Source organism: Egretta garzetta, unplaced genomic scaffold, assembly GCF_000687185.1.
Source record: "Egretta garzetta isolate BGI_Z169 unplaced genomic scaffold, ASM68718v1 scaffold271, whole genome shotgun sequence".
In the NCBI taxonomy this organism is placed as follows: domain Eukaryota; kingdom Metazoa; phylum Chordata; class Aves; order Pelecaniformes; family Ardeidae; genus Egretta; species Egretta garzetta.
In genome coordinates this window covers 6,668,925-6,696,520 of record NW_009258669.1, presented here as the reverse complement: position 1 = coordinate 6,696,520, position 27,596 = coordinate 6,668,925, and the positions used below count along the sequence as shown (strand labels likewise).

General features: G+C 40.0%; 1 protein-coding gene across 1 annotated transcript in view; it reads right to left on the bottom strand.

Moving 5' to 3' along the window:
- The window catches only part of LOC104135050 (methylthioadenosine phosphorylase), a 31,403-nt gene extending 6,807 nt beyond the window's left edge, over nucleotides 1–24,596 (bottom strand). The window contains exons 1-7 of the mRNA XM_035888463.1: nucleotides 24,568–24,596; nucleotides 22,899–23,013; nucleotides 16,247–16,305; nucleotides 13,728–13,895; nucleotides 6,765–6,867; nucleotides 2,960–3,199; nucleotides 1,852–1,974 (exon numbers count right to left, since the gene is read on the bottom strand). Coding sequence (XP_035744356.1) covers nucleotides 1,852–1,974; nucleotides 2,960–3,199; nucleotides 6,765–6,867; nucleotides 13,728–13,895; nucleotides 16,247–16,305; nucleotides 22,899–23,013; nucleotides 24,568–24,596 — 837 coding nt within the window. The remainder of the gene's footprint in view (nucleotides 1–1,851; nucleotides 1,975–2,959; nucleotides 3,200–6,764; nucleotides 6,868–13,727; nucleotides 13,896–16,246; nucleotides 16,306–22,898; nucleotides 23,014–24,567) is intronic.
- Between the last annotated feature and the right edge of the window lie 3,000 nt (nucleotides 24,597–27,596).

Sequence of the window (27,596 nt, the reverse complement as noted above, 5' to 3'; positions counted from 1 at the left end):
CTTTCCCTGTCTCCCACACCATCTCAATGTAATCCTCAGTTGCTCTCACACTTCATGCTCTTGTACTCTTGGAAGTGGCTAGTTATCACAAAAGGCTTGTTGAGAAGTTGGATAGACATCTAAACTATTTTAACATTGTTCTTTCCTTCTATGCTGTAGCCAGAAACAAATCTCACTCCTGATGAAGGATCAAGACAATCGTTCAAAGGAAAGCAGTTTACTGAAGGACACCTGCCAGAATTGGAGGCAGGCCCCTCAGTACCTAAGCAGTGCTATTTACTTGGGAAGTTTCCTTGCATGCCAGCAAGACCAAAGTAGCTGAGGAATACCTAGCACATTTTTTAGATTACTTGTTCAAAGTCTTGAGTTTTTTTGTACAGCTCGGCACCTGTATTAAACAAAAAGTGTGGCCCAGTCCTCTGAAAATGTTTTCTGTGGGTTAGAGCAGAGAAGAAATACCGATTCTGTTGTCTCCCTTATTCATACATGACACAACTTCCTAAAGACTGCAAAGGGGAAAGGGAAAAGTCAGTTATCTCTCACAAAGGTATAGATGGGACATTGAAATAGCTGTTTCAGATAACTGGGTGAGGAGGAGTCCTAAACATAATCCAAGGCCTCCTAATAAAAAGCAGATTTTCTCGTGAAGAATCCGCAAAAGACTAATTTCAAGGATTTGGGTTGGACCTCCATGAACCTGACCTGGTCAAGTATGCTTAAAAGTGTCTGGGCTGAATTTAGCTTAAAACGTCTTTCCTTTAGGACACTGACTAAACTAGAGATGAGAGTCACTGGCAAGAGAACCATATTAGAAACAAAACTGCAAATTTGATCCCCATCAGAAAACATGGAAAATTTTTACAGCGCATACAGTTCTGTTGATAGTTGAATTTCGGGGACACACTTTCAGATACATGGAGACAGTCTGTGCTCATCTTTCTTACCCATTTTGATTTCAGTCAACACAGTGATTTTCAGAAAAGAAAGAATTTAAGAGAGGAGAGAGTCATCAGAAACTGGACTCTCTCAAAAGCTTCCTCAACAGCCTTCCTCCTTTTTGTCTCCCACACCATCTCAATGTAATCCTCAGTTGCTCTCACACTTCATGCTCTTGTACTCTTGGAAGTGGCTAGTTATCACAAAAGGCTTGTTGAGAAGTTGGATAGACATCTAAACTATTTTAACATTGTTCTTTCCTTCTATGCTGTAGCCAGAAACAAATCTCAAGCATGCCTGTGAAAGAGGTAATGTAAAACATGTAAGTAAACTCTTGTCTAAGAAAAATTCTGCCTAAAAATTCCCTCATCAGTATATTTTGAAATGTTTTTATTTTCCATTTTTTTTCATGCACTGTGGATCTGAATTCTGTGGGACTACACAGTTCTAGTAGTTTCAAACTGGTTATTACTCCATATCTTGTAAACAGACTCAACTCCTACATACTGAAGAGAGCACAATGTTTTTAGTTTGGTTCAGTCTTCTCCACTTGGCTCTCCATTGCTCTAAGATTTAAGCTAAAGGTGAGTAAAGGTACAGCTTTTTCATTTGGATACTCACATAGATTTGTATCTTACCTGTGCTATGAAGGATAACACTTCATCAACCACATACAGATGTCAATTTTTTTACCTTTTGTAAAACTTCCTGTAAAACTGAAGCTAGATGTTTTCAATAAAGCTTGTGAGAATCTTAACGAATTTGTTTGCCCATCTTGAATGGATTTGACTTGTTGAATCATCTATTCTAAGAAGTTATGATTTAAGCAGAAACATCTTGGAACATTATACACGTATTATGTGCACATGTGCATATGCTGTCCCCAGTACTCATGAGCCTCACGTGTGTACTTACTTTCAGGGTGTGCAGGGTGTCAGTCCAGTCCATGGAACCTATCTGAGGTATAGCAGTAAGGAGTATGCTAGTAGCCTTATTTGTATTCCCTTTCAGCGTCTTTAAAACTTTATCCACTGAAACCTAGAAATACAATAAAACTGAGTGGCGGATCTCAATTTTGATGGCACACATTTTTAATATCCAAATAAATTCATTTAACTCATACATCTCTAAGTGAAAAGGCGAAGCCTTAAATGCCACAATCCTTTTAGCCAGTAAAAAAAAAATCTTTCCTCTGTGGGTGTATGTCTGATTGTATTTTACACAAACAGGAGAACTAAAGCAGTTTATGAAAATGAGTGATGTAGCAACAATTTACTATGTTCTTACTTTCACAATCATTCATCCAGAATAACTCAGTGATACTGGTGTAAGAAAGAACAGATTTACTTCAGTGTCATGGTTTAACCCCAGCCAGCAACTAAGCCCCACACAGCTGCTTGCTCACTCATTCCCGTCAAGGGGGATAGGGGAGAGAACTGGAAAGGTAAAAGTTAGTAAACTTGTGGGTTGAGATGAAGACAGTTTCATAGGTAAAGCAAAAGCTGCACATGCAAGCAAAGCAGAACAAGGAATTAATTCCCTGCTTCCCATGGGCAGGCAGGCATTTGGCCATCTCCAGGAAAGCAGGGCTCCATCACATGTAACTGTTACTTGGGAAGACAAACACCATCACTCTGAACAACCCCGCTTTCCTTCTTCTTCTGCCAGCTCTCTATGTTGAGCATGACATCATATGGTATAGCCTTTGGGTCAGTTGGGGTCAGCTGTCCTGGCTGTGCCCCCTCCCAGCTTCTTGTGCCCCCCCAGCCCACTCGCTGGTGGGGTGGGGCGAGAAGCAGAAAAGGCCTTGACTCTGTGTAAGCGCTGCTCAGCAATAGCTAAAACATCCCTGTGTTATCAACACTGTTTCCAGTGCAAATCCAAAACATACTAGCTACTATGAAGAAAATTAACTCTACCCCAGCCCAAACCAGCGTGTTCTGTATGTGATCTCTTATCAAAACCTACAGGTTCTCATCCAGATCCCTCAGAACAAGACCCAGAGGAAAAAAATTTCACTCACTGCTTCTTCGTGTTCCTTCCAGCAGTCGTAATCTGTTGCCATGGCAATACTAGCATAACTCATTCCAGCTTCTCTCGCAAGAATCACTTCAGGCACTGTGGTCATGTTGATAACATCAGCTCCCCAGCTGCGAAACATCAAGCTTTCTGCTCGAGAACTAAAACGTGGGCCTTCGATTGTGATCATTGTCCCCTTACAATGACACTGGAGCCCAAGCTTCTTGGCAGTCTCAATAAGAACCTGTAAAACATGCCAATATCAGGAAAAGGAAATAATTCCCCTGGTTTACTGCTTTCGCATCCCATCAAAAAGCTTACATACAAAATAAATTAGCTTTATACAAAGCAGTAAAGCTTCACGTGGCTATGGCTGTCCACAGCCAAGGATCAGTTTCAGTCTCCTCATCCAGCAAGATAAATTAATAGTCCTACTAAGAGGAATGATCTTGAACTCATATGATTTTGTTAGTAACAGTTGGATTACTGTTTTCAGTGCAGACCAAGAACATTGGAAACAGAAAAATTTTGCATGGTATTTAGGCAGTGCTTACATTGAGAACAGAATGGTGGAAACACTCCACTTGGCACTACATTACCACATGGTGGAGTTGAGCTCTTGAGAACAGTAATAGGAAATTTATTTTTTGAAAGAGAACTTCACAAGCACATACTTCAAAGAGTACCCTGTGAATCTGTAGTGGAATTATTACCACTTTTTCCCATGTCAGTGACTGAGCTGTACGCTTTATATATACCATGTACTTCACATTAGTCTTTGCAGTTCCAACTAGGACCTTGTATATGGCAGAATTATCATGATTTTCTCTCTTGGTAAATGGCCTGGGTAACAGCAGTTGATACAGTAGGAATAAGAGCATACTGGCATGTGTAAATGGGACTAGGACACCCATAATAGTCCACAGTAGGAAGGGGAAAGTAACTACGATGACATCTGTTTAAAAAAACCATCAAAAAAGCTTGAAAAGAAGTATAAAAGCAGCAAGAAAAATTGTGACAGGACAGGAGAGACCATAACACAGCAGCAGTGAAAACCTAGTCTGACACCACTAGAAGCTGCCTTGTCAGCATCATGACCTCATGCAGGCCAGGTAGAGCAGCCTCCCTGCAAAATGCTGTGAGAAGCTTGCCCTCCAGCTGGTTGGTCGACCCGCCATACACGGGTGCAATGAGCAGCGATACCCCGAGTGTGCTATGTCACCTTCTGGGTGGATTGTGTGGAGCAGCACAAGTACACATAAAGCTGGAGTACCCACCCCTCCTACTGCAGATGTGTGTGAACAGGTAAACATGCACTCACAGAAGAGGGTGGATGTGCATGTAACCACCACGTGCTGGGGAAAGGTATTTGTGCATGCAGCTACGTGAATATACATGCAGGGGCTAAGCAGAGCTTCTGGGGATTAGCCACAAAAGGACACTTAGAAATTTGTAGGTGTTTATTAATATGCTGTAAAATAATATTAATCACACCTAATATTGTGGTTTATTGCTGATACTCATCCTGAACATATGACTCACTGATTGCCAGTTAATTAATGTTGTTAATAAATCAACAAACAACTTCAATTGTGATTTGACTTAAACCACAGTTAAGCAGTATTTCCCAGAAACTCTTTACAAAGTTCCAACTTTACTCCCCATAAGATGTTGCAGTGAGCCCCAGTTTCTGAAAGCATTAATAACCAAGCCACCCTATGTTATTCAAAAGTTTGCAGTCAGAGAAAAGATAAACTCCTTTCAGATTCTCATTTACAGTGCATAAATCAAGTAAAACAGAGTATTTTCACATATTGCACAAATGCATTTTAATATAAAGTTTTCAGATGTTGTCATGCAAAATTCCTTAATTAGCCTATGACATTAATAGATTGCATTTATCTATGAAATTCACATGAATCAGGATAAACGGGGCTGAAATGATCTCAACAATTTTCAGGGACAGTTCCAGGAAAAAAGTTTAAGTCACTTTTATCTGGTATTTTCAAACGAAGTGAAAGTATCCCTTTCCAGCCTTGCTAAGGGCTCAAAACCACATGTTCTTTAAAACATCTGTTAGCCTGATTAGAACACATAGGCTAATGAGATAATGATCACATGTGAGACTGGGAAGTACCTAAATGTTTTTTCTCTGTTTGAAAAGGAGCATTTTCAAAAAATGTAATATCCAGAGGACATTGTCTCTAGCTACTTAACAATCAAATGAAAACTAGCCTTGGTGTATGTTTCCTGCAACCTCAGGAACTGTCTTATGCATATCTACTTACCTTTTTTAAAAAATGAAAAAGAGACACAGTGTGAAGTACTGCCAAACACTTCAGTAATAACAGTTTTTAAGCCATTTCAGAAAGTGTACAGTTAGGTCTCAATAAACTTGCATTTGTTGTGACACGATATCATGCTCCAAGTCAGTAAGCCACTATATGCCAAGTAATCTTTGGTAAGGGCATGTGGCTAGGCTCTCGTTGCATGAAAATCACAATGTATTTTGTATAATTTGCTGCTCAGTGGAAGAATGGCAAAAAATATCTTTACTTCATTGCAAAACACCTCGATTCCCAGTGCACTGACGCATTGTTCTACTAATAGTGCTGTGGACCTGCTGGTGGATATCTCAAAACTACACCGTGTCCGGCCAGTTAACAAAAATAGCCTTTAATGACACTGAAATGAATTGGTGACTAGAGCAGAATAGCTCAGTAGTACAAATATTTGTACATGCTCTGGGTACAGATTGGACCACCTGCTTCACAATTCAGCTTTGTCCTGCTTGGTGTAGTAACTGACTGCACAAAGAGCAAGTCTCTTAGATGGATATGACTGATTCTGTAAGCGTTCCTGTGCCCCTGGAGAATGTATCTCCTTGCAGCTTCTGACCACAGCATTCCACAACAGCACAAAATGTGCAGTTCAATCTTCACCTTCTCTTTTCCTCAGGTCTAAGAATATGCTAAGGTGGCATATTTAATCACAGACATGCTCCTCCCAGAAGCTTATAAGGTGTTGAAAAACAGAGCAGTGTTTCACGCTGCTTAGTGGTTTTGAAGCCTGAAAATCCTCAAGTGACAAAACTAAGAGCAACAGTTGAGAATAAAAGGCTACTGTAATTTCACTTGTATCTATGTTTAACGTCCTTTAAACTAAGCCTCCACTCTCCATCACCATCCAGTGCTAAAATGCACAAAAGCACAAATGCAATATTGTAATTTCTGTGAATTCTGAAGTACTATTTAATTCTTTGTATTAAGTATGTAGAGTGCCTTTACCATAGCTACAATTTTGTTCAGAACAAAAAGGAACTAACTCCTAATTTTATCTTCCTGTTTTGTCCACTTTCTTGCTCTCTTGGCTTGTTACCTGATAAATAAAGATCTTTCGTCCAGTTATTAAGACCTTGGTGAAATCTAGGTTGCCAGCTGACATCTTCTGCATACCTCCCTTGGGAAGACAGCTCTTATAGACACAAGATCTTTTACTTCCCATGCCTTCCAACTGTTACATTTTTCCTTAATACCATGACATACCTGAGAAACAGGAATAAAGAGGTGCCTATTGCCTCTGTATTCCAAGAACGCTTAACTCATAGAATGATAGAATACCAGGTTGGAAGGGACCTCAAGGATCATCTGGTCCAACCTTTCTTGGTAAAAGCACGGTCAAGATAAGATGTCCCAGCACCCTGCCCAGCTGAATCGTGAAAGTGTCCTATGTTGAGGAATTAGACTACGATATCGTGAATAAGTTCCATAAAAATAGTATTTCTAAATACTATTACAGAATTCACTAACCTCTCTGGTTTTCGTGCAGAATGGCTCTGCCATTGGAATATGACATACGCCTGGAAGAGCGGAATGCTGCCCGTCGTATAAAGTACAATGTCTTTTACTTGTCCTAGAAAAGCAAAAAACATGCTGAGAGAAGAACAGGGAGAAAACAGAAAAGAAAGCAAGAAATTTACACAAATCCACAACCATAGCATTCCTGGGAGGGAACAAAGATATCAGTATGATATTAATGACCACCTGTAATCCTGTTTTGCCTCTGTACAAACCTTTCAGACTTAAGCTTGAGTATAAAACTGTTACTCCAGTAGTGCACTGTCAACTAATCAGAGAAAATCTATTGTTAACAAGATGCTGAAATGCTCGTTTGTTCCTAAACAACACAAATTGCCACATTATGCTGCAAGTCTATGCAAAAGAAATCAGCTAAATATAATAGTTAGGCAAGTAATCTCTGAAAAAAAGAGCACAGTAAACTTTCAGGAAGGGAAGGAATCAAGTCTGAATTACCACAAAGCTAGTTCAAAATAGAGCTTGTTCACATCATTGCATTCCTACACTGAAAGGATGGGAATTTATAGGAACAGCTTCCTGAACAAGAGGTGTGAATTGAACCAGAAAAAACCTGGAACAGGATGTCTTCATATTCTCAGAAAGATTACACACATGCATTGGCAGCTTGCAAGCAGAAGAATCCTTTTTCTCTTTTTTTTCAATTGATAAACTGTTTCCTAGCACGGAAATGGTCAAACACGCTGCAGAAATTACCATCCAGCATGCCATTTTGACAGCTACTGGAACTGTTACCCGCTATCACTTTACATTCAAATGCACTGTCTCAAGCTGATTCAGCCAACTGGATAGCTCTGGAACAAAATTATTTGAGACATTCCCTTCTTCTCCCCAGTGTGTTACATATTGTACTTTATAGGAGAAAAGTAAGGCAACGGCCAAATTCAATCCACAGTTAAAATATAAAATAATTTCTGCTGGTAATACTGCTTACAACAGTTCCCCACCCAAGTCACCAGCAAATATTTAAAAGAAGGTTTTAAATACAAATTACGTGTTAGAGTAGATTGGGAAAAAAAAAAAAGAACCAATAGGGTAGCCTTAAGGATGAGTTTATAAAACAGGAAAAGAGATCAGCAAATTAAAAACATATGCAAAATGGGATACAGCTGTTAAAATTGGTTGAAACACTAATATTAATTTTTCCTTTACGGGATACTGAAGAGCTGCAAATAGCATGTATCATATTTTACACTTTTTTTCAGTATCTGCTAATGAATTATTTAGAATTGCAGGAAATGGGAAAAGTCGTAATCTATTTCCTGCATTACAGTATTTCAGATGTTGTTAGTCAGGCCCTTTCACTCAGAAAAGCCCTGAGGAAAGATTGCATATGTACAAATATTAATCTCTGACTTTCAGATACCCTATGTTCTTTGGAGAGAATGGCCACATCACTACATGGTCTAATAACGAAATCCCACTATGTTTAGCCCCATACAAACTGCATGGGATTAAGTAACAATGGCAAGTTCTATGAGCAACAGGCTATCTGTGTTTGCACTCAAGACTGCAACAATTTCTCTTCTGCATGGAAGGCTGCAACTCTGCAAAAGCCACAGCTGTTTGATATGAGGCCAGCTGATGTCCCTGTACATTGCTAGGATAAGGGCAAGAATAAAGGCAGATTTGAACCAATCTCTGATTCTTGCTATCTACGAAGTAATGGCTGGCACAGAGGAGTGCCTCTCCTCCTTTCTGTAGCCCTGTTACTCAAGTCAGGAGTTGGCTATCCAGATCTGTCCTACTCACCTGTCTGCATGGTACAGGGAGGGCAGCAGCACATAATTTTCACTGCTGCAATACCATTCCTCTGTAACCCTTGCAGAGAGAATAAAGATTACAGAATCACAGATGCTTTCCTTGCCTTACTCTCCAAAACCCAGAGACCTGAGAACAGTATCTGCCAAAGGCGCCTCTCATTAAAGGAGTTTCAAGACCTTCCCCACATACTCTGACTGACTCTTTAAGGAGCCATCAGGAAACAAGAAATAAGTAACTCAACAGCCACTCTTCAAAGATAATCTGCTCCTTAGATCTCACAGTTTTAAGTGTGGAGAAGTGCGCATGCCCCCCGTCAGACGTAGAGCCTGCTTGCATACTGAATGTTATACAATTGCCTGAATTGTTTATATTAAAACAGGAAGAAGTCACCAAGTGCCTGCCTAGAAACTAACCATACTATTTGTAGTAGAAGCGCACAATCCAGATGGATCAATGATAGCATAAAGGGAAGGTACAGAGATGTCCCCAGTGGTGGAGATCAGAGGCAGCACCTGAAAGCATTGGACTGGTAACCACAAGCAAGCAGCTAAGAGTTGGGGCTGCATAGCTCCTGCTGGCCATCTGACCTCTGCAGGGCTCAGTGGAGAGCCCCCACCAGACCTTCATGCTGCCTCTGTGCCAAACAGGGGCAGTGGTACAGGAGAAAAAGGAATTTTTTCTTGGGAATGGGGCATATATGTTTTTATGCATAACTGCTTGTGTATCAAGCTCAGGGAGACAGCAGTACTCGTGGTGCAAGCAAACCCTTGCACTGTTGCATAATTTTGACGTGCTGACCTTGCCTTTACTACTTTTTCAACTTCAAAGCTGCTAGTACTGCAATTTTGGAGGTGTGCCCAGAATTTGTGTTCCCCACAACACTTTTAATCAGACAGTAAGGTGGCTTTTGCTCCTTCATTTTTATTTTATCATAGCAACACAAAGTTTTCTGGCAATGATGACTATGACTGATGCTAGGAAGCAAAATCCAACTGAAATAAGTGAATAAACTAACCGTTTCCATCTGTGATGAACAGTCCTCTACTACTTCTACCATCACCTTCCCCTTTCTTCCAGTAGTGCTCAATTATCAACAAGCTATTAGTTATTAAAGAACAAACTGAAAATTCACACTGGCATCTGCTGTTCAAAAAGCAGTCTCAGCATGTTGTGCCTCTTCAGGGACACTGAAAGATAATTCTGTAAAATCTGAGTGTAACAATACTCTAATCATTGTAGTGGTGTACGTGACACAAAGAATTCAAATGATACGTTGGCAGCTGTTACAGGATTTCTTTTACGAAGCTATTTTTTGCATCTTTGCAACTATGTTGAGTCATCTAAGTAAATGGTTACCTTCTTGCTCTTCTTTTCCTAGCAGACAGCAGCAGCAAACCAAACAGAAAGTATTAAAAAGCCCCTAATCAGTCTGATCCAGCCAGGTGACTAACAGAGCTGTAATAAACTAACATAGGAGCCAAAGGCATAAAAAAAAATTTTCCAGATTTCTTTTAGTCACTTGTTTCAAAGAAGAGAACAACTGTTGTAGCCCATAATAGTATCTGTGGTTACTTCTGGATTTGGAAGTAGGGAGAACACCATGTAAATATTTTGGTACTTATTTAACAACATGTATCTTTTATTGTTTAAACACACACACTAATAGATAAGCATGAAGAAAGCAGAATATATTCTATATTCTGTATATGAAATCAAACACTTAACTAGGAGTGCTAATGATCTGCAGAATTAAGCTCTCAAAATTTTGGGAATGCTATATAGTTCTAATTACACCTATTCAGTGTTCCCCACTGTAAGTCAAATCTATGCCCTAGACTAGGCAGAAGTCCTACACAACTCCTTATATTGAGACTGTCATTAATGCCACAGTGTGAATGCCCAAGGGGAGTAAATTACAATTACTGTCTACAGCTTTCTGCTCAATTCTGGCTCTTCTCCCATTCCCATTCACTATTCCTTCTTCTTGCTTCATACCTGAAAGGAGAATCATGACGTGCTCCCTAAAGCCCGGACACCAAAAGGTACCTGGACACCTAGAAGGCACGGATTAGAACGGCAGCTTGAGTAAATCCTTCCCATCTAGATCCAAGCCTCTTTCCTATGTAGTGCCTGGCATGAGTTTAATCACTATACAGAAGCCAAGGTACCTTCAACAAAAGGAACTGTTTTTGCAGCTTTAATCAGTGCTTTCTTTCCAAGACTGCTGACACAGTTTTTTGCAGGACCCTGATATTTGATTAGAAAGTATTTCAGAAAAATTGAAACTTTTCAGACTTTGGTGGACAATTAATCTATTTTGTTCCATGAAAGTATCTTCCTGTCAGCAGTATTGTTTTCATAATGATTTATCATATATAATGCAATCACTCTTACAGATGATACACCCTTGTGAAAGGCAAAAATGCAGATCCTACCTCCAAAGAACCAGCAGTCTAACACCCATTGGCAAAGACCATCAGGGAAAAAGACTTATCACAGAAATCAAATTGTCAGATGAAACAGACTATTATGACTTGTCAGTTTTCTGAATTAATGTGCAAGCTAGTAATGATTTTAAAATTCATATTACTTACTGTTTTCCTCACTGAAACATTCTTGTGTGCTTTTTGAGAAACTTCATGGTTTCCTGAAGCCATGAAACAAGTCCCCACATGTTCCTATTCTTCTACATTGAAATGAAAACTTACTTGTCCAAATGAAACACCTCTCGTATATGGGCTATGCCATTACTACTGGTGACCATCTGAATAAACTCTAAATGAAGACACAGATCACAGAATGGTTGAGGTTAGAAGGGACCTCTGGAGGTCACCTGGTCCGACCCCCTGCTCAAGCATGGCCACCTAGAGACAGTTGCCCAGGACCCAGGTCCAGGAGGCTTTTGAGTATCTCCAAGGACGGAGACTCCACCACCTCTCTGGGCAACCTGTGCCACTGCTCAGTCACTCTCACAGTGAAAAAGTGTTCCCTAATGTTCAGAGGGAACCTCTTGTGTTTCAGTTTCTTGCCCTTTGCCTCTGGCCCTGCCACTGGGCACCACTGGAAAGAGCTTGGCTCCATCCTCCTTGCACCCTCCCTTCATGTATCTATATACATTGATGAGATCCCCCTTGAGCCTTCTGTTCTCCAGGTTGAACAGTCCTAGCTCTCTCAGCCTTTCCTCATAGAAGAGATGCTCCAGTTCCTTCAGCACCTTCATGGCCCTTTGCTGGACTCTCTCCAGTATCTCCATGTCCCTCTTACACTGGGGAGCCCGGCACTGGACACTGTATTCCAGGTGTGGCCTCACCACTGCTGAGCAGAGGGGAAGAAGGATCACCTCTCTCAACCTGCTGGCAACACCCCTAACTAACGCAGCTCAACATACTATTTGCCTTCTTCGCTGCAATGTAAATGATCCCTGTCCTTTCACTCATCTTCACATCAGATAAATATACTGATTTGTTCTATAACCTTTTTTTTTCCTTCTTCTTGAAAGGGATATGTTCTTAAAACCCAAACTTAACCAAGCTGATTATTTCCTTTCCAGCTCAGAAATTATGATGCAGACTGGCAAGTGCTAGGAAATTTAAAGCTGTGGGATGAGAATACCTAGCTTCAAAATGAATTCTTGATTTTGATAATGACATTTTGGATGAGGGATGGTCTCAGATTTCATGTCTGCATTCACTTCCTGTCTCACTTAATGTCTTTCTGTGTGACCTCTGCAAGAGTTAGTTTCTCCATACTTCCACCCCTCATCTGTAGCAGATAGGGACTCTGCAAACATTCCAACTGTTTCTTGTTTAAAACTGCAGGCTCTCTGGGCCAGAGATTACTTCTTACCATGCATGCAATTCACACCTCAGCACAGTTAGGCTCGCCTCACCTACCTAGGAGTCTGCTACATGATCACACTGTCAAAATAACTGGTGCTTTACTCACAGTCATCCAAACCGTGTACCCATGTATGTTTACTATATTTCCTATGTAAATCAATATCAATACTAAAATTACTAATTTCTAAGTACTACTGGCAGAATAAGGATGATTATGATTTAATCTGTACAAGCAAAGTCATCAGCCTAAATACTTCTAGACTTGAAAAAAAGAAAAAAAACCCCAACATTGTCAGCAATACAGCTGCTCTCCACCTATAAATCAACTTGAGTATAACAGGAAGCAGTTTATATGGTGCTTGCGCCTACAGGGTACTTAGTCATTTAGATACACTGTACTTAAAACATACTCTCTTACAAGAAAAAACATTTCAGTTACATGCACGAGAGAAATGCCAGTAAGCCAGAACTTGAAGAGCACTACACTGCAGAGAACAAACCTAGGTATACATGTTCAGTTGGCAATGAAGTATTGCCACCAGCCTCACAAATGCACAAATAAGCTGCATTAAGCATTTCAATCACTTAAGATTGGGTGGAATACCAGTAAGACCTCCAGATATAGTATACTATACATACTACTAATAAATTTACCTCTTAAAATGTGCAACTGTACTTTTGAAATATTTGGTGTAGTTGGTGATTTTTCCCCCCATTTGCTTGAGTATTTCTAAATAACAAAAAATCAAGGAGAGGATGGACTGTAGTACACAGACCTTGGAAAATGTTACCTCCTTGTTAACATCTCTCCTTGTTTTAAAACAGTCTCCTCTCTTTTCGCACTGTCTTGCATTTGATTCTCTTCTGCAGAACCTCATTATTACTGCATACATTATCCTACCTGGCTGCTACTATGCTTTCTTGCACCTCTCCATCTCATTTCAGGTTCTTCTTAAAACTTAGAACAGCTTGTGCTCTTACCCATGTTCCTCCTCCACATCTAAGAACAAGAGCTCTCTTCTTTTTAGAAGACTCCTCCCAGGGAGTTATACTTCAGTTCATTCAAGGCCATTCTTCAAAGCCTGGTATTTCTTCTACGGCTGTTAGAGCTGAACTTCTTGTAATCTCATTCCTGTTTCCTATCATGACTTTTTGTATGAATCTCATTTTTTGTCATAAGAACTGAGGCTATCACCTCATTCCACAAAAACTTAATTCAACATGTTATTATATAGTTTAACCCCTTTTTTCTCCCCCAAAGCTAAGAACACAATTAAAACCAAACGTTACTCACCAGTCAATGAACTGGTCAATTATGACAAGATCACCAGGTTGTATTTCCTCTCGTAATGAACCACAGGCAGTAGTCACTAATACATGCGAACAATTTTCTTCTTTTAAGGCCCAGATATTGGCACGGTAATTTACGTTTGATGGCGTAATTGTATGATGCCTTCCATGTCTGCAAAGATACATGTTGCAAGAGAGTAAAATAAATCAGACTGCAACTGCCTTCCTTCTTATCTGGGGATAAAGAGAATTCCAGGAAATGTAATTTCCCTAACAACGTTGGAACTGGAATCCATAATTTCAGCTATTTCCAGTGTAGCTTATTCTCCTAACTGTATTAAGGTTCTCTCAGTATTTGATTGAAGTAGTAGTGGTGCACTTTTCTTTTTAAATGCAAAATTTTGAAGTTCAAGATGAATTAAAAGAACCTTGAAAATTCAAATACATTTTAGCAGCTTCAAGAGTAAAAAAAGCATTTTTCTCTGAATTTTTTAAGTCAGTTCCATAGATTCTGAAAACCCAGGTGTAGCAAATTATATCTTCCATACACTACAGCAAATTTGTAGGATTTATAAACACCTCTACAAATTTTCTGCTCAGAAGTGCTATTTATATTCTCCCACTCAGAAAAGAGCAGCACATCACAGGAAATTAAAAACAGAAAGAACACACCGTTTTAATATGTCACCTTCCCAAAGAAAACAGCAGAATCATCACATTTTTCTCTTTGCTTTTAAAATGATCTGGCAGCTTTCATAAATTAGAATGACTTCACACTGTTGCAGTACATTTTTTTCACCAAGACAGGAAATACTTAAGTCTTATGAGCACAAGCTTTTGTGTTATCACTGACATTGCCACAGAGGTACATCACTCACATAATGACTAAACACATCTGAAAATTATTGTTAACCATGCAAGAGGCAAGGAGGAACTTAACTTCCCAACTCATACTTTCACAGAGACCAAAAGGTCTTAAGAACTTGATCAGTTGGGAACTGGGAGTCACAAACAACATGTCCAAGCACTGTGAGGCAGGATTCCCATGTTGTCATTAGTGTTTCTGACACGCTACTAGGCATACAGATTTATTGTTTAATGTCACAGTTGTCATAATCCTCTTCTAGAATATATATGCCTTTTTTTTTTCATCTGGCAATCACAAGCAACTCTGTTATTTTTCTCAAAACACAACATTTACCAAAACACAAAGCTGCAGGTACCTTACCTAAGCCCCAAAAGCAAACTCATGGGGGTTGTATGTAAATGGTCATAAATCCCAGTGAGGATGTAAATCACAGCGAGTTATTCAGCCATCTGTAGCCCAGGCCTATTTTGATACAGCAGAGCTATGAGATCTTGGCCTTACATTTCATTTGAGAAAATGAGAAAAATGTTGTCCAGGTGTAATAAAATAGATGAGCAAAGTCCATGCAAGGTAAGAAAAGTAAAAGCACAGACAAAAGTGTAGTTGCAGCGATGGTAACAGTCAGCAGCTTAACAGAAAAATAGTGGCATGAAGAGAATCAGGGCCCTGAGTGCACCACTGGGTGGTAATTGCCCTGGCCAGCCTCACCCTGGGCCTCCACTGAAACACATGCTGCCCGTGAGACTGCATGCTCCCACCTCCAACCTCAGGTGCCAGCTTCAGTCCTGGCCTGAGCTGTGTCAGGTGTGCCTGTCCCTAGCCTTGTCTCCTGGATGGCCTTCAAACCTGTGCTGTAGCTTGCCTCCATACCTGTTTTCTGGATGGATTTTGGACACACACTGCAGCCTTGCCTCCAACCCCGTCTCTGGCTCTATCTCCTACTGCTCCTGCCTGGACTCCCTGGATGATTATTGGACTTGATTCATCACCCTGACTTGTCTGGAACTGCTGATAGACCCTGCTATCAGCACCTGGCTCTGCCCATGCTATTCAGATGCTGAGAAGCATTAATGCTCTTATGTTTAATCTAATAGCACATTGGTCCTAGATACCCACTGTTACATTAGCATGAAATTTCCATGCACTCATCTGTAGATCCTGCTTCCAGAGTCTCTTCCGAGCATGGTTAAGAAATGTCTGAATAAAAATGACCCAGGGAGGAAGAACTACACGGGATGCAGCCTTCTAAGCAACAAAGGTAACAGCCAGAGGACTCAATAATCAAAGGGAAAGATTTAGAAGAGAGACAGTTCATCTGCAAACAGGCAATTTCCCAGTTTCACATAGAAATTTGCAAACACAGGGAGCAGACAGATTACTGAGGTTATCAGGCACAACCCACCTCCTATTATTTCTAGGGCAGCACCCTCCACTGGATTTCTTTTTCCTAAGCTAGATGGCATTTTTAATACTCTCAGTCCCTGTAGCATCAGATTTATCCAGGAAAAAAACCAGACTTCTGCTGGACTTTGCTAGCAACCACACAGAGCAAGATGAAGTCAGAGTAAAAGTTCAGTTCACCTAATGTAGAAAGAAAAAAATTCTGAGAAAACTTTAGGACATGCAATACAAACCCCCTTAAAATCCTCATTTACCTTGCCAACAGCACACAGTCCACATTTTTTATCTTTCCCAATATCAAAGCATCTGATGGCTGCAAAACAAACAAGTAAGAGTGAGTTCCAGCCTGACAATCACATTAGAAACCTTAACTGTTACTTAAAAATAAGCAGGATAGTTATGAAAGGAAATACTGGTTATCGCCGTAGTCTCACATTTTCTTCAGCTCAGAATAAGCCTGTAACTTGATACAGCAGATTAGTAAATCAGTCAGGAACAGGAAAATCAAACTTGACACCAGAAGGATTATCACATTTTTTCGGTGTTCATACTAACATTAATATTGCAACGCCTTACTTTTAGAGTTTGAAACAGTGATTCAAACAGTGCTACACAAACATGGAAAAATAAGCACGTGCATATTGCCTTTAAATTGGTTAGCACATCTCATTCTCTCCTGTAAACTTTGGTTGCTTTTTGCTGAACAGGTACCATTCCCTACTAAAAGCCCCGTCCCAAAAGAAATCACATTTAATCTGTCCCTTTCCATAACACTCCCCATTCTCTTCTCTGTCCCCTTTCCACCATGGCCCCCTAGATCACACTCATGTTCTAGACCCCTCCAACCCACCCCTCACTCCCCGCCCAGCTTCCTGATAAAATCCCTCTTCCCTGCTGCTGGGAGTCTTGCTTTTGGAAAGTGAACTGTGATATGACAGAGGACTTCTGGTACACTAGCAGCAGCATTGTATTTGGTGGAACAGGAGACAGCACGTGCTCTCCTCTCACAGCTAAACAATGAGAACAGGCATTCCTCCTGACTAACGAACCAGACAGGAAGCTAAAGCATTTTGGTTTTAGCTGCCCAGCTGGGACATGTGCTCTGCCTTGGAAGATGGTCACATTGCCCACGCAGGGCAGCCCCCAAGTCATCATCTGCTGCTAGAACAAATTAACTGCTCTGTGGGCTGTGTTCTCTTCCTGGGCTATATACATAAGGGATCTGAAATACACAATGCTTCTAGCTTCCCTTCTTGCTAAAAAATGTAAGGCCTCTGTTTAATCAGATGCTAAACTGCATTTGTGCTAAACAGTGGTGCAGTTGGATGTGCTGCTTCTCCTCCCCAATTCAGAACTGCATGCATGTCACTGTTTTTATTGCAGTGTAGAAGAAACTGTAAGTAAGCTGGAAGCTACTCTGTGGCAATGTTTCTTTCCATGCCTTGGAATTTAAAGCTGCAATAGCTATTAACAAAATTATAATTTAGTTACTAATCACAAGTTTGCAAGTGTCTGGAAGGACTCACACATTTGCATTTAGAAACGTTCTGTTGCCCACTACTTGATATACTTTTATTTGTATTTTAATGCTTGCAGCATGATTTCAATTATTTAGTTTTACAGCTGTTAATTCTATTACACACATGCAAATTTGCAGAGATCTAGAATAAAGTAATATGTGAGTCCCACATAGCTGCATTTTAGAAATGCTGATTTCTAATAAAAACACCACTTCCTAATCCCTATTGCACAGTTCTTTTTGGTCATTTTTAATGTGAAATCTCTTCAAAGCACCATAATTTGCTCAATCACCTAGGTTTAAATTCTGCCAGACAAATATTTACCACTTTTTTTTTTTTTATAAAAGGAGTGTTCCAGAATATTTATTTTTAGAATTGTAGGGTATTCTGCCTTCTTTTAAAAAGTCTCCATTTAATATTAACCTATTGACATTTAAATGTTTAATCTATTTACCTTACTTTACACATACTCTTTTGAACCAGACATGGCTTTAAAAGTGAAATTTCACACAGGGTGAAAACCTTGCTGTCTAGTTGCCAAGGCATTTTGATGTTGCAACATTCCATAACAATGACAGTACACAGTAATTATCGTTGGGGGTTTGGGGTTTGTTTTGTTTAGAGAGCTCACATTTGCTATGTGATGTAATAAACATGCAACTTAGCTCACAGCAGGATACAAAAATTCTCCTAAAAAATAAAGGGGACTTCAGCCAAAATTCCTTGCCTCCTACCTAAATGAAAAGTTAAGGTCAGTAAGTTGAAGACTGGACCCTTTGCTTTACAAGTGACAGATTTAAGTTTATTGCAAGAGATAGCTTCTTGTTCATTTCAATTTCCAGAAGATCTGGGGTAGAAAGATGCATTTTAACTGCTATTTGATATTCATCCCCATCACAGAACTCCACTGCTGATGCAGCAAGAATGTGACAGCTTTGAAATCCAACAGGCTTCAAAATCTATTTGCAGCAGCCAGGGTTTCCTTCCCTATCTGCTGCCATCCTGGTCATTTCAAAGGCTTCAGGGTGGCCATGTAACAGGACCGGTTGTTACCTTTACACAGATTTCCACTGAACACATTCAGGGCACCTTCCAGTTGACTGCCTGAACACCTTTTTTGCACATGATTGCTAGAAACATAGAAGAGAAAAAAGAAAAATCTGGAACACGGAATGTGCTGCTAAATGATGAACTGACAGTTTAAGAAAACAATTTGCAGGTACTGCATCATGGGTCATTAAAAGAGAGGAAATAAGGATAAATCAATGTGTGTAAAGTTACAAGGAAATAAGGATAAATCAATATGTATAAAGTTACAAGGAAGGGAAAGATCCAGAAATTTCAAACTATGTGCTAACCATGTAACAGAGCTAGTGTATGCTTCTGTTCCACTCTCCTTCTTCCACAAGTTCTTTCCAGTGCTGTACCTCTCTACTATTATCTCAGTTGTAGTCAGGAGCTTTGAGATGCTGATAAAATAATAAAAACTTCCAATGGAACAGTATGAATTTGAAGCTGTAATACAGTATTTTTAAAGCAGGATTTAACAAAGGGCCCAATAAAAAGTTCTCAAACATTAGTAATTCAGGTATGTATTTAAATACTTGTCCCTTCCACAAAATCCAAGCCAGATATATATTACTCAATGTTGCAAAACAGAAAAGGAAGCAAAGACCATGGGCAGTTAACCCTAAATTATGACAGTAACAAACAATTGAAATAAATTCCCTTTGTCTGCAACATAAATATGCATAAAGTATTGTTCATGTGGTGCTTACAGAGTTCATTTTTTCCTCAGTCTCACCTCAGAAGCAAGCCGGAATAGAAAATAGAATGAACAAGCCAAATAAAAATCTAAGGAAAAATTGAGATGGAAAAGCATCTCATAGGTTGCCCAAGCTTTCATTTAACCTATGATCCCGTTTAGGAACCAAACAATGTACATTGTTTTGGAGAGGTAGAAGAGGAGCTTAAGTGTTTTGTCATATGGTCTGATTTTCCTGATGCAAGCATACAAAGCTATTTTGCAAGGTGGAACCCCCCCCCCCCGCTTTGTTTGCCCGATATACCTATGACCAAGAAAAAAGGGGGACGCATAAAATAATGGTTTTCTAGAACAGGAAGATATTTTGCCAGTTTGGGGAGACGTGATTCAGAACCAAGCTCTGTCATCCAGAAAGCGAAACAATCTAACTAGAAGTATGTTATGAACAAAGTTTTATTAGTAGCTTCAAAATTCAATTATGAAGATAAATGCTGTTGCAAGCAATTTTCTTATCCTATAAGAGAACAATATTTTCCATATCTGGAAATGGAATGCCAAAAAGTTTTAGGATATTTTCCACAGAAAGGGAGAAAAGAAGGTTGGAATATTAACAGCTGTAAGCATATTTATTTTTTAAAAAACTAATGTACTGCATTGAAAGATCATGGGAGGACCAATGCCAATACAGAGAATTGCAAAAATTCTCTAGTACTAGTTTCCTTTAAACGTTTCCATATTTCACTTGAAAAAAATATCCCCACATTCCCTAATGATGTAAGTTTTGTTATTAAATGACTCTTAAAATTCAAGAAGGCCAAAGCAGAAGACAATTCAAGGACTCTCTATGAACAAAATGTAAGCTATTATTCTGCTTCTGAAAGTAAAGAAACAGCATTAAAGAAACATCTATTTCGCTGTTGTTGAATGTCAAAGGTGCCAAGGAATGTCACCACCAGAAAGGCTGTCAGTTAAAAGTCTTTTGGCTATGTCCTTGCCAAGAAATTTAAGAATTAAAACCCAAAGTTTAAGGAAAGTAGAACTGTACACCTTGCATTTTTTCAGTATAGAATGATATGGACATACATTTTTTAACTATGCCTTGCATTTTCCTTTTGGCATTAAGACATTGATGTCATAACTCTATGAAAAAGCATCTTTATGGCAGAAAAATCCCAATTTGGTTTTATTTCAGTAACAATCAAGAAAAAGACACACCTTCAGAAAAAAATACGAGCATAAACCATAACCTCTAAACTTTTCCAAGCACACTTAAAAAAAAGTTCTCATTTGCCCTTTCACATTCAGCAATAGCTGCTTCTCTCATCGCTGTTGCTCTAAACACCTCCTTCCTGAATGCTAAGAAGTCTCAGCAGCAAAATAAGCAAACATTGATCCACCTAAGGATACCAATTAAATCTGTGAGGTTTGTTTCTGCTTCAGATCGAAGTCCATCAACTTGACCCACTCAATGCACTTTATGCCACTGTAACTTGTGGTCTAAGCCCTGCACATCTTACGCTAAGGTTGATCTGCCAGTTGCTCCATGAGGATGAAACCTGCAATCAAACACTGAAGTTAATTCGATTCTATACAGGACTGAATCCACATGAAACAACCATCAGGATGATGGCCCAAGTTCTTAGGCATTCAGATCTGCAGTCAGAGAGAAGAGAGATGGGCCAGCAGGGGTGAGGACAAAAGCTCCCTATTTGACTGTGCTCCCTTTCACAGACATGGAAGCCCCACGAAGTTGTGGTTTTCCATACAGGACAGCTTAACAGTCCCAGTTCAGCTCACCACAGTATCTAGAATTCACACTTGGGTTCCTACCATCACATCTCAGTTATAACCCCTGCCCTCCACCGCCATACACAGACACAAAATATTCACAAGCTTTTTCATTAAGTTGAGCTAAATGCATAATACACAAGCTCAGACACAGTCAGTCCATTGATCAAGGTTTCTCACAAACCACAACAGGCAACTAACATTTATTTTCCCCTGCTCATGTCGCATTCTGTGAAGAACACAGAAAAAAGACAGTAGCTAAGCTGCTCCCTAAATGAAATTAAAAAAGCCTTCCATACTGACCAGAAGTGCAGGATCAAGGAAGCTTTTTCCACTCTTCTGGAGGAGACATCCTGTGGGTACTTCTACTCTTCTCAGTAATACCCAAATCCTGTTGCATCCCAGCACTGCAACAGAACAGCCCTCCAAATGCTGTGCTGCCACTAGGCCCTTAACTTGGATCTGAACAAACCCCTGTGAGGGAGGAGAAGAGTATTTTGTCCTTCCTGGATAAGAAGGCTTCAGTAAATATCTGCTACAAGCATAGTGCTATTTTTGCTTTGTGAGCAGTCTCCAGACACAGCCATGCTGCGACGGTCCACAACCCTCAAAAACATGGAATGCAAGAGCAACTGGTTTGGTTTAGCCAGTGGATTCTACCTCAGACCAACGCTGGCTACCATTTAGAGCAGGGTACAGAAAATGCAAGAGGCAAGATCCCTTCATTCTCTTGCAGTTTCTTAACAGATTATGAAGGATGGTGGAAAAGTCAAATGTATTTTTCTGATTATGTTTTCTCCTCCCTTAAGCTTTATCTCCTTCCCCTTCTTGAATGGTGTGCACACAAACTCTGCTTGCTCTTTACACTCTTACTTCCCCCTTAAACCATTCTGAACGGAGGCACAGATTCAGATTTTCAATCACATACCACAGCACTGAGCTTTCTGGCAAGCTTCTGCCCATAAAATGGCTCTTGCTACCACATGCCAGATACTTATTGTATGTATATTAGGTTATGCTGGTAGATTTCATAAGACATAATTCCGATGGCAGTTAGAAAGCAACCAGACTCCCCATGTCTTATGGCATTACAAAACACCCGAGATCCAGTTCTTCGGTGAACTTCCTGTGTCAACTAGAACACCTCTCCCCCTTGATTTCCTGCCTGTAAAACCCTCTCTCATCCTTGGTCTTGCCTGTTCCTGCCATAAATGCTTTGGGGCAGTAATTGTCCTCACAACACACTCAGCACTGCGTACAGAGTAACACTGCTAGCCTCCACTCCCTTTTGCTGAGGAAAAGGGCTGATCAATGTGAAGAATTGGCTAAGAATACCTGTGCCAGAAAAAGCAGTTTTAGAGCTTCATTTTCAAATCAGTTTTGAATTATGTGGTTATAAGCATGACTGTAAAGAAAGCATTGGTACGTAAAGCATAATTCAGTGGTTACAGGGAAAACGGTGGCCCATATACCTCAAAGGACAGTTTTCTGCAATTCATAAAGGTTCCTGAAGTGATCTGACATATACTACAGGTCACACAACAGCACAAATTTGAAAGAGAGGGTTTATCCCTCTTGACTGCAAATTCAGGACTGAGTTTGTAAATTCATCCAAACTACAAACGAGAAGAGACAGTGTGTTCTTTGCACATCATCTTTGTAACACCTTGTTTCTACAAAGAATCACACAGTACATAGGAACTAAAAGGAAATAGTCTTGTGACAGCACCTCCTTCATGCATTCATTTAACAGTCTAGAAATTCTTAAAGCATAAAATATCTTTAAAACCAGTAAAGAGTCTCAGTAATAAAAAAAACACAGGTTATACAGACCTTGCCATAAGGAGTATCAACATATTTTTCTGTTCTTCCTTCTAAGATATCCGGATCATCCAGGCCAGTTCCACCAATAATTCCGATCTTACACAGGAAAGTACATATTAGTCTTCTTGAGAACACATTCCATTTAACAGCATGTCTGAAAAACTAACTAGGCAGCTACAAAATGCATTTTCTGCTTGAGATGGGGCTAGACTACAGATCAACAAAACATAATATGCTGAGCACAGTTTCCCAGAAAAGAAATTTTACATGACTGATTTTAAATAGTTGTATTTAACTTGCCAATTTCTTACACTATGATTCTCCTTTAAAGAAAGCAAATTTAAAAAGCTGTGGAAAATGCACAAAGATGTGACAACTCATTATTTATTCCCAATATAAAAATGAAGGGTATTATTTGGGAATTCCTCTAATGAGTGAGAAATACCCATATAATGCATATTATAACAAAGGTTTCTTGTTTACAGAGGGAAAAACAGTCCTATACATAATCACCATACTGAATACCAGCATTACTATATAGTATTATACATACGAAATAATGAAAACCTTTTTCAAAAATTAGAATGTTTTTGTGTTGGCTTGCCAAGATCTAAAAAATTCCCCATTTTTGTAAGCAGTCTCTGTACAGCTTCTGAAAAGGTAGACAGCTCAACAGCATCTTCACAAGTGAAATAAAAAGAATATGCTGACAATTTCACCTGCTGTGAGGACTGCTGGGTTTCTCCACATATTTCCATTTAGGTTTTCTTCCTTTAAGAAGGCCTAAGTGATCATTCGAACTTTGCCTGCAGCTGGGTCACTAATCGTTTCCTGTGTAGACACACTGGTGTCAGGCTTTGTTCAACTCACCACCTTTCCCTAAGTAGAAACTTGGTCCTCCTACTTTTTTTACAAAGTGTTTTCACTTACTTTCCCCCCAAAATTTATGTAATTGACTAACAGTTTTAAAACATAATTGGAAAGGGAAAAGAGAGGGAGAAGCAAAGGGCCACCTAAATATAACGCATATTTTGTTTCCTTAGGAAATCAGGCTAAAAGTCCTGTGTTGTGGTTTGATACAATTTGTAGTGAAGAAGCGTGAAGTGACTCACAATTACCACCTATCCGTCATGCTTTAGTAATCACCAATTTCTTGTTCTTGCTAATTGGTTATCTGTTCTAGTTCTTTTGTAAAAGAAGTGGAAAGAAAAAAAAAGGTGATTTGAAACATATATCCTCAGGGAGACTCAACTCGCCTGTGATTTTATACTCCAGCTAAAGAAAAATGCATCTGAATTTTCTTGTTTCTAGTTCATCATTGGAAAGTATCTTGTTTTAGTCTTTCTAAGGGTAATTCCATTTTCAATCAAGTTTTCTCTTGAGTTCAGAACACTTCTGGCTCTTTGGATGGAAGGGGTACTGTCAGGCCCTTCACAACCTGGTATTATATACCATATATATACCAATAATGGTATTTAAAAATAACGTCACCATTTATCACACACAAAATGCTACTGGTTTTTTTTTCCTCCAAAAAAAAAAAGGTATCATTCCATCATGACTTACTACTGCACGTTTCACCATTTTTACTATTTTTAAAGTCAATTTCTCAAGCAAAACCTCCAGACTTCAACATACAACAACTCCCTTCCACAACACAAACCCACCTGTCTCTTACCCCATCTTTTTCTTAACTTCCACATTCATAGAGACCTCATTTGTTCAACCACTATGTTAACTGGCTCATCAAGCATTTCGTTTTGATAAGCAGAAGTTCTGTGGTCTTCATTACACATCAAATACTTCTCTGAGAAAGCTTTCCACACCAGATGGTGTAAACGCAGGTACGCTGAAGTAGCTTTAGCAAATCTCTTACTTCCTTTGCTACCCCCCTGTGGAGCACGAGGAGTAGTGCAAAGGAAAATACCAGTAAAACTCTACAAACTCCAACCCTGAATATACTCAAGCATTAGGGAAGACCTAGATCGTTATTTGTAGTGGTACTGATGGGTCCATTCCTGTGTTACTCACGTTGCTTAGTTATAACAAATGTTCAGAGTGTTAGATTGCTCATGAAAATCCTGAAAACCATTGTCCTGGTTTTGGCTGGGACAGAGTTAGTTTTCTTCCTCGTAGCTGTCATAGTGCTGCATTTTGGATTTAGTACGAGAATAATGTTGGTAGCACCTTGGTGCTTTAGTTGTTGCTAAGCAGTGCTTACACCAGTCAAGCATTTTTCAGTTTCCCATGCTCTGCCAGGTCCACAGCCAGGACAGCTGACTCCAGTTGGCCAAAGGGGTATTCCAGACCATATGACACCATGCTCAGGGCAAGAGTGCTGCAATTGATCACTGCAATTGCATTGTGTTTTGTATATTGTGTATATTCTCTTACCATTATTATTATTCTTTTCCTCTGCTGTTTTATTAAACTGTCTTTATCTCAACCTATGGGTTTTACTCCCCCCCCCCAATTCTCTCCGCCATCCCACTGGGGGCGGGGGAGTGAGTGAACGGCTGTGTGGTGTTCAGCTACCTGCCTGGTTAAACCACAACAACCATATACATTTTAGGATGAACAATTTTTCACCCGAAGAACTGTGTAGAAAGCGTGCAAGAGGAGCAATCACAAAACTCAAAATCAACAAAAGACCACCTTCAATGTTGTTCACGCATGCATTCTATAAACAAGGAAGATTACTACATAAACAGAAGCCAGGATCAAAACGTTAACTCTTTTTTTTTAATCTAAAAAAAAAAAAAAAAGGTTCCTTCAGTAACTTAACTAGTTTTAGTTTGGTATAATCCTTATTAGTGCCCTGTGACCTAATATTGAGAATATGCAAAAGGAAATGCTTATCTGCCTGAATTTTTATGTCTGGCTAAGTGCAAGTTATTGGGACTGAGGAAAACAGCACAATGTTGGAGATACCAGCTACCGCTAGAAACATAAAAGTTATTTTGGAACTGCAGTGCTTTAAGGTCCTTACGAACACACAGACCCAGCACTGCAACAGACAGTTTCTACCAGAAAGCAGCACATCTGATCTCTGGCAGCAGAGAGCTTGGTCTGTTCATGGCAGCATAGGCCTGGTAGGGTTGCTTTCAGATCTGCTCTCAAGCTCCCTACTCCCGCTACTGCATCAATACGTGCTTGTGCTACACAGTTCAGTTCCAGAGCAGGCTTTCACACCAACGGCCATGCTGTCAGAAATGGCAGCGGTGCAACGAGCTGGCAAAATATCCACAGCTCCCAGGGTGGAGAACCCACAGCACGGAAGAAGAGCTAGGCTACCCTGAATTTGCTTTTGCCTTCTGCCTCACTCACTGCAAAACATCTCAAGCAGCAGCTTGGTCAATCTTCAAAGCCACCTTAGGCAACACTGGCTACAGAAACGCTGGGCTCACTATAATTCACCGGAGAGCTACTACAGCGGAAGGAAAGTTAGGCCAGCAAGGATTTGTTGAAGCAGCTGCTTCTCCAACCATGTAATGCCAACTTGGAGCTGGCAGCTCCAATCCCAAAATTAATTTTACCTCTCTGCAAGAGAGTTATTTTTCCTTCAGTTTACATAATCTCCAGGAAGACCAGCTGCATCTGAGGGCTAGAGACCCAAAAATCTGATTCTGGTTTAAATTCTGCTTTACAGACCTTCTAGTGAATTATCAAAAGGAATGCAGCTGCTCTAGGCTCAGTGGGGAGTATCTGTCAAAAAACAGCAGCAATGAGTTGACTCAGAGAGGAAAGTCTCACCTTCCCTCAAAAGGCAGAGACAGTCACATCTAGGAGTGACCTCAAGAATGAATGGAAAGATGCAAGACCATATGCTCCATTCTAGACTTTGCATCCCACAAAGGGACATGAAAGACATAATCTGTAAAAATTAATGGAGGCTGTAGCTAAGGTTATCTGGAATTAAATCTAAAGTAAACCGGCATTGCAGCGGAATGAAACATGAAGTATTTTACTACGGTATAGTCCATCTCAAACGTTGGGATGAAGAGCAACAGAAGTGAAACCAAAAGCGTTTATCTATGAGAGTCTAAATAATGATCACACCTACATGTATGCCTTTACCTGCTGTTTGGTGAAATTCCTCAAACAGGTTCAAGCACAAGATACAGGAGTATCAGTGTGGTAACAGCCTACACTTGTCCATCTGAGGGTCTTATCCACTAGCACGTTAGGTGTTCTCACCATCGGCTTTGAGTCTTTTTGACAACTAAAACCCAATGAATACATCTGTATTCCTCTCTTCTATTTTGGGGGTAATGAGAAGAGGATGGCATTAGAAAGAATTTCACTTAAAAGGAGATAAACAGCAAGCTGCATACAGTTTACAGTTAAGAGAATAAACCCACTGTCTCCATGTAATAAAGACAGCTTATAATCGATTTCTGCAAGTGAAAAGAACTGGGAGAGCTACTTCACCTCAGAAAACTAATTCACGTTTTGGCCAAAACACAAACCCAGGGTTTCGGCCTAACCTGACCGGTCACCCCTGACGCAAGCCGTCACTTTTTGAAGCCGTTTTTTAAACACGGGAGACGGACAAGTCTTGCGCGCAAGCTTTGTACCGCCTCCTTCTTCACTGCAGCTTCGGGATTCGCGAACCTGCGGTAACTGCAGACCCGCCCCGGTTCCTCTCACTCACAAATCCGACACACCGCGGCGGGATGGGGAACCGTGAGAACCGGAGGCCTCCGG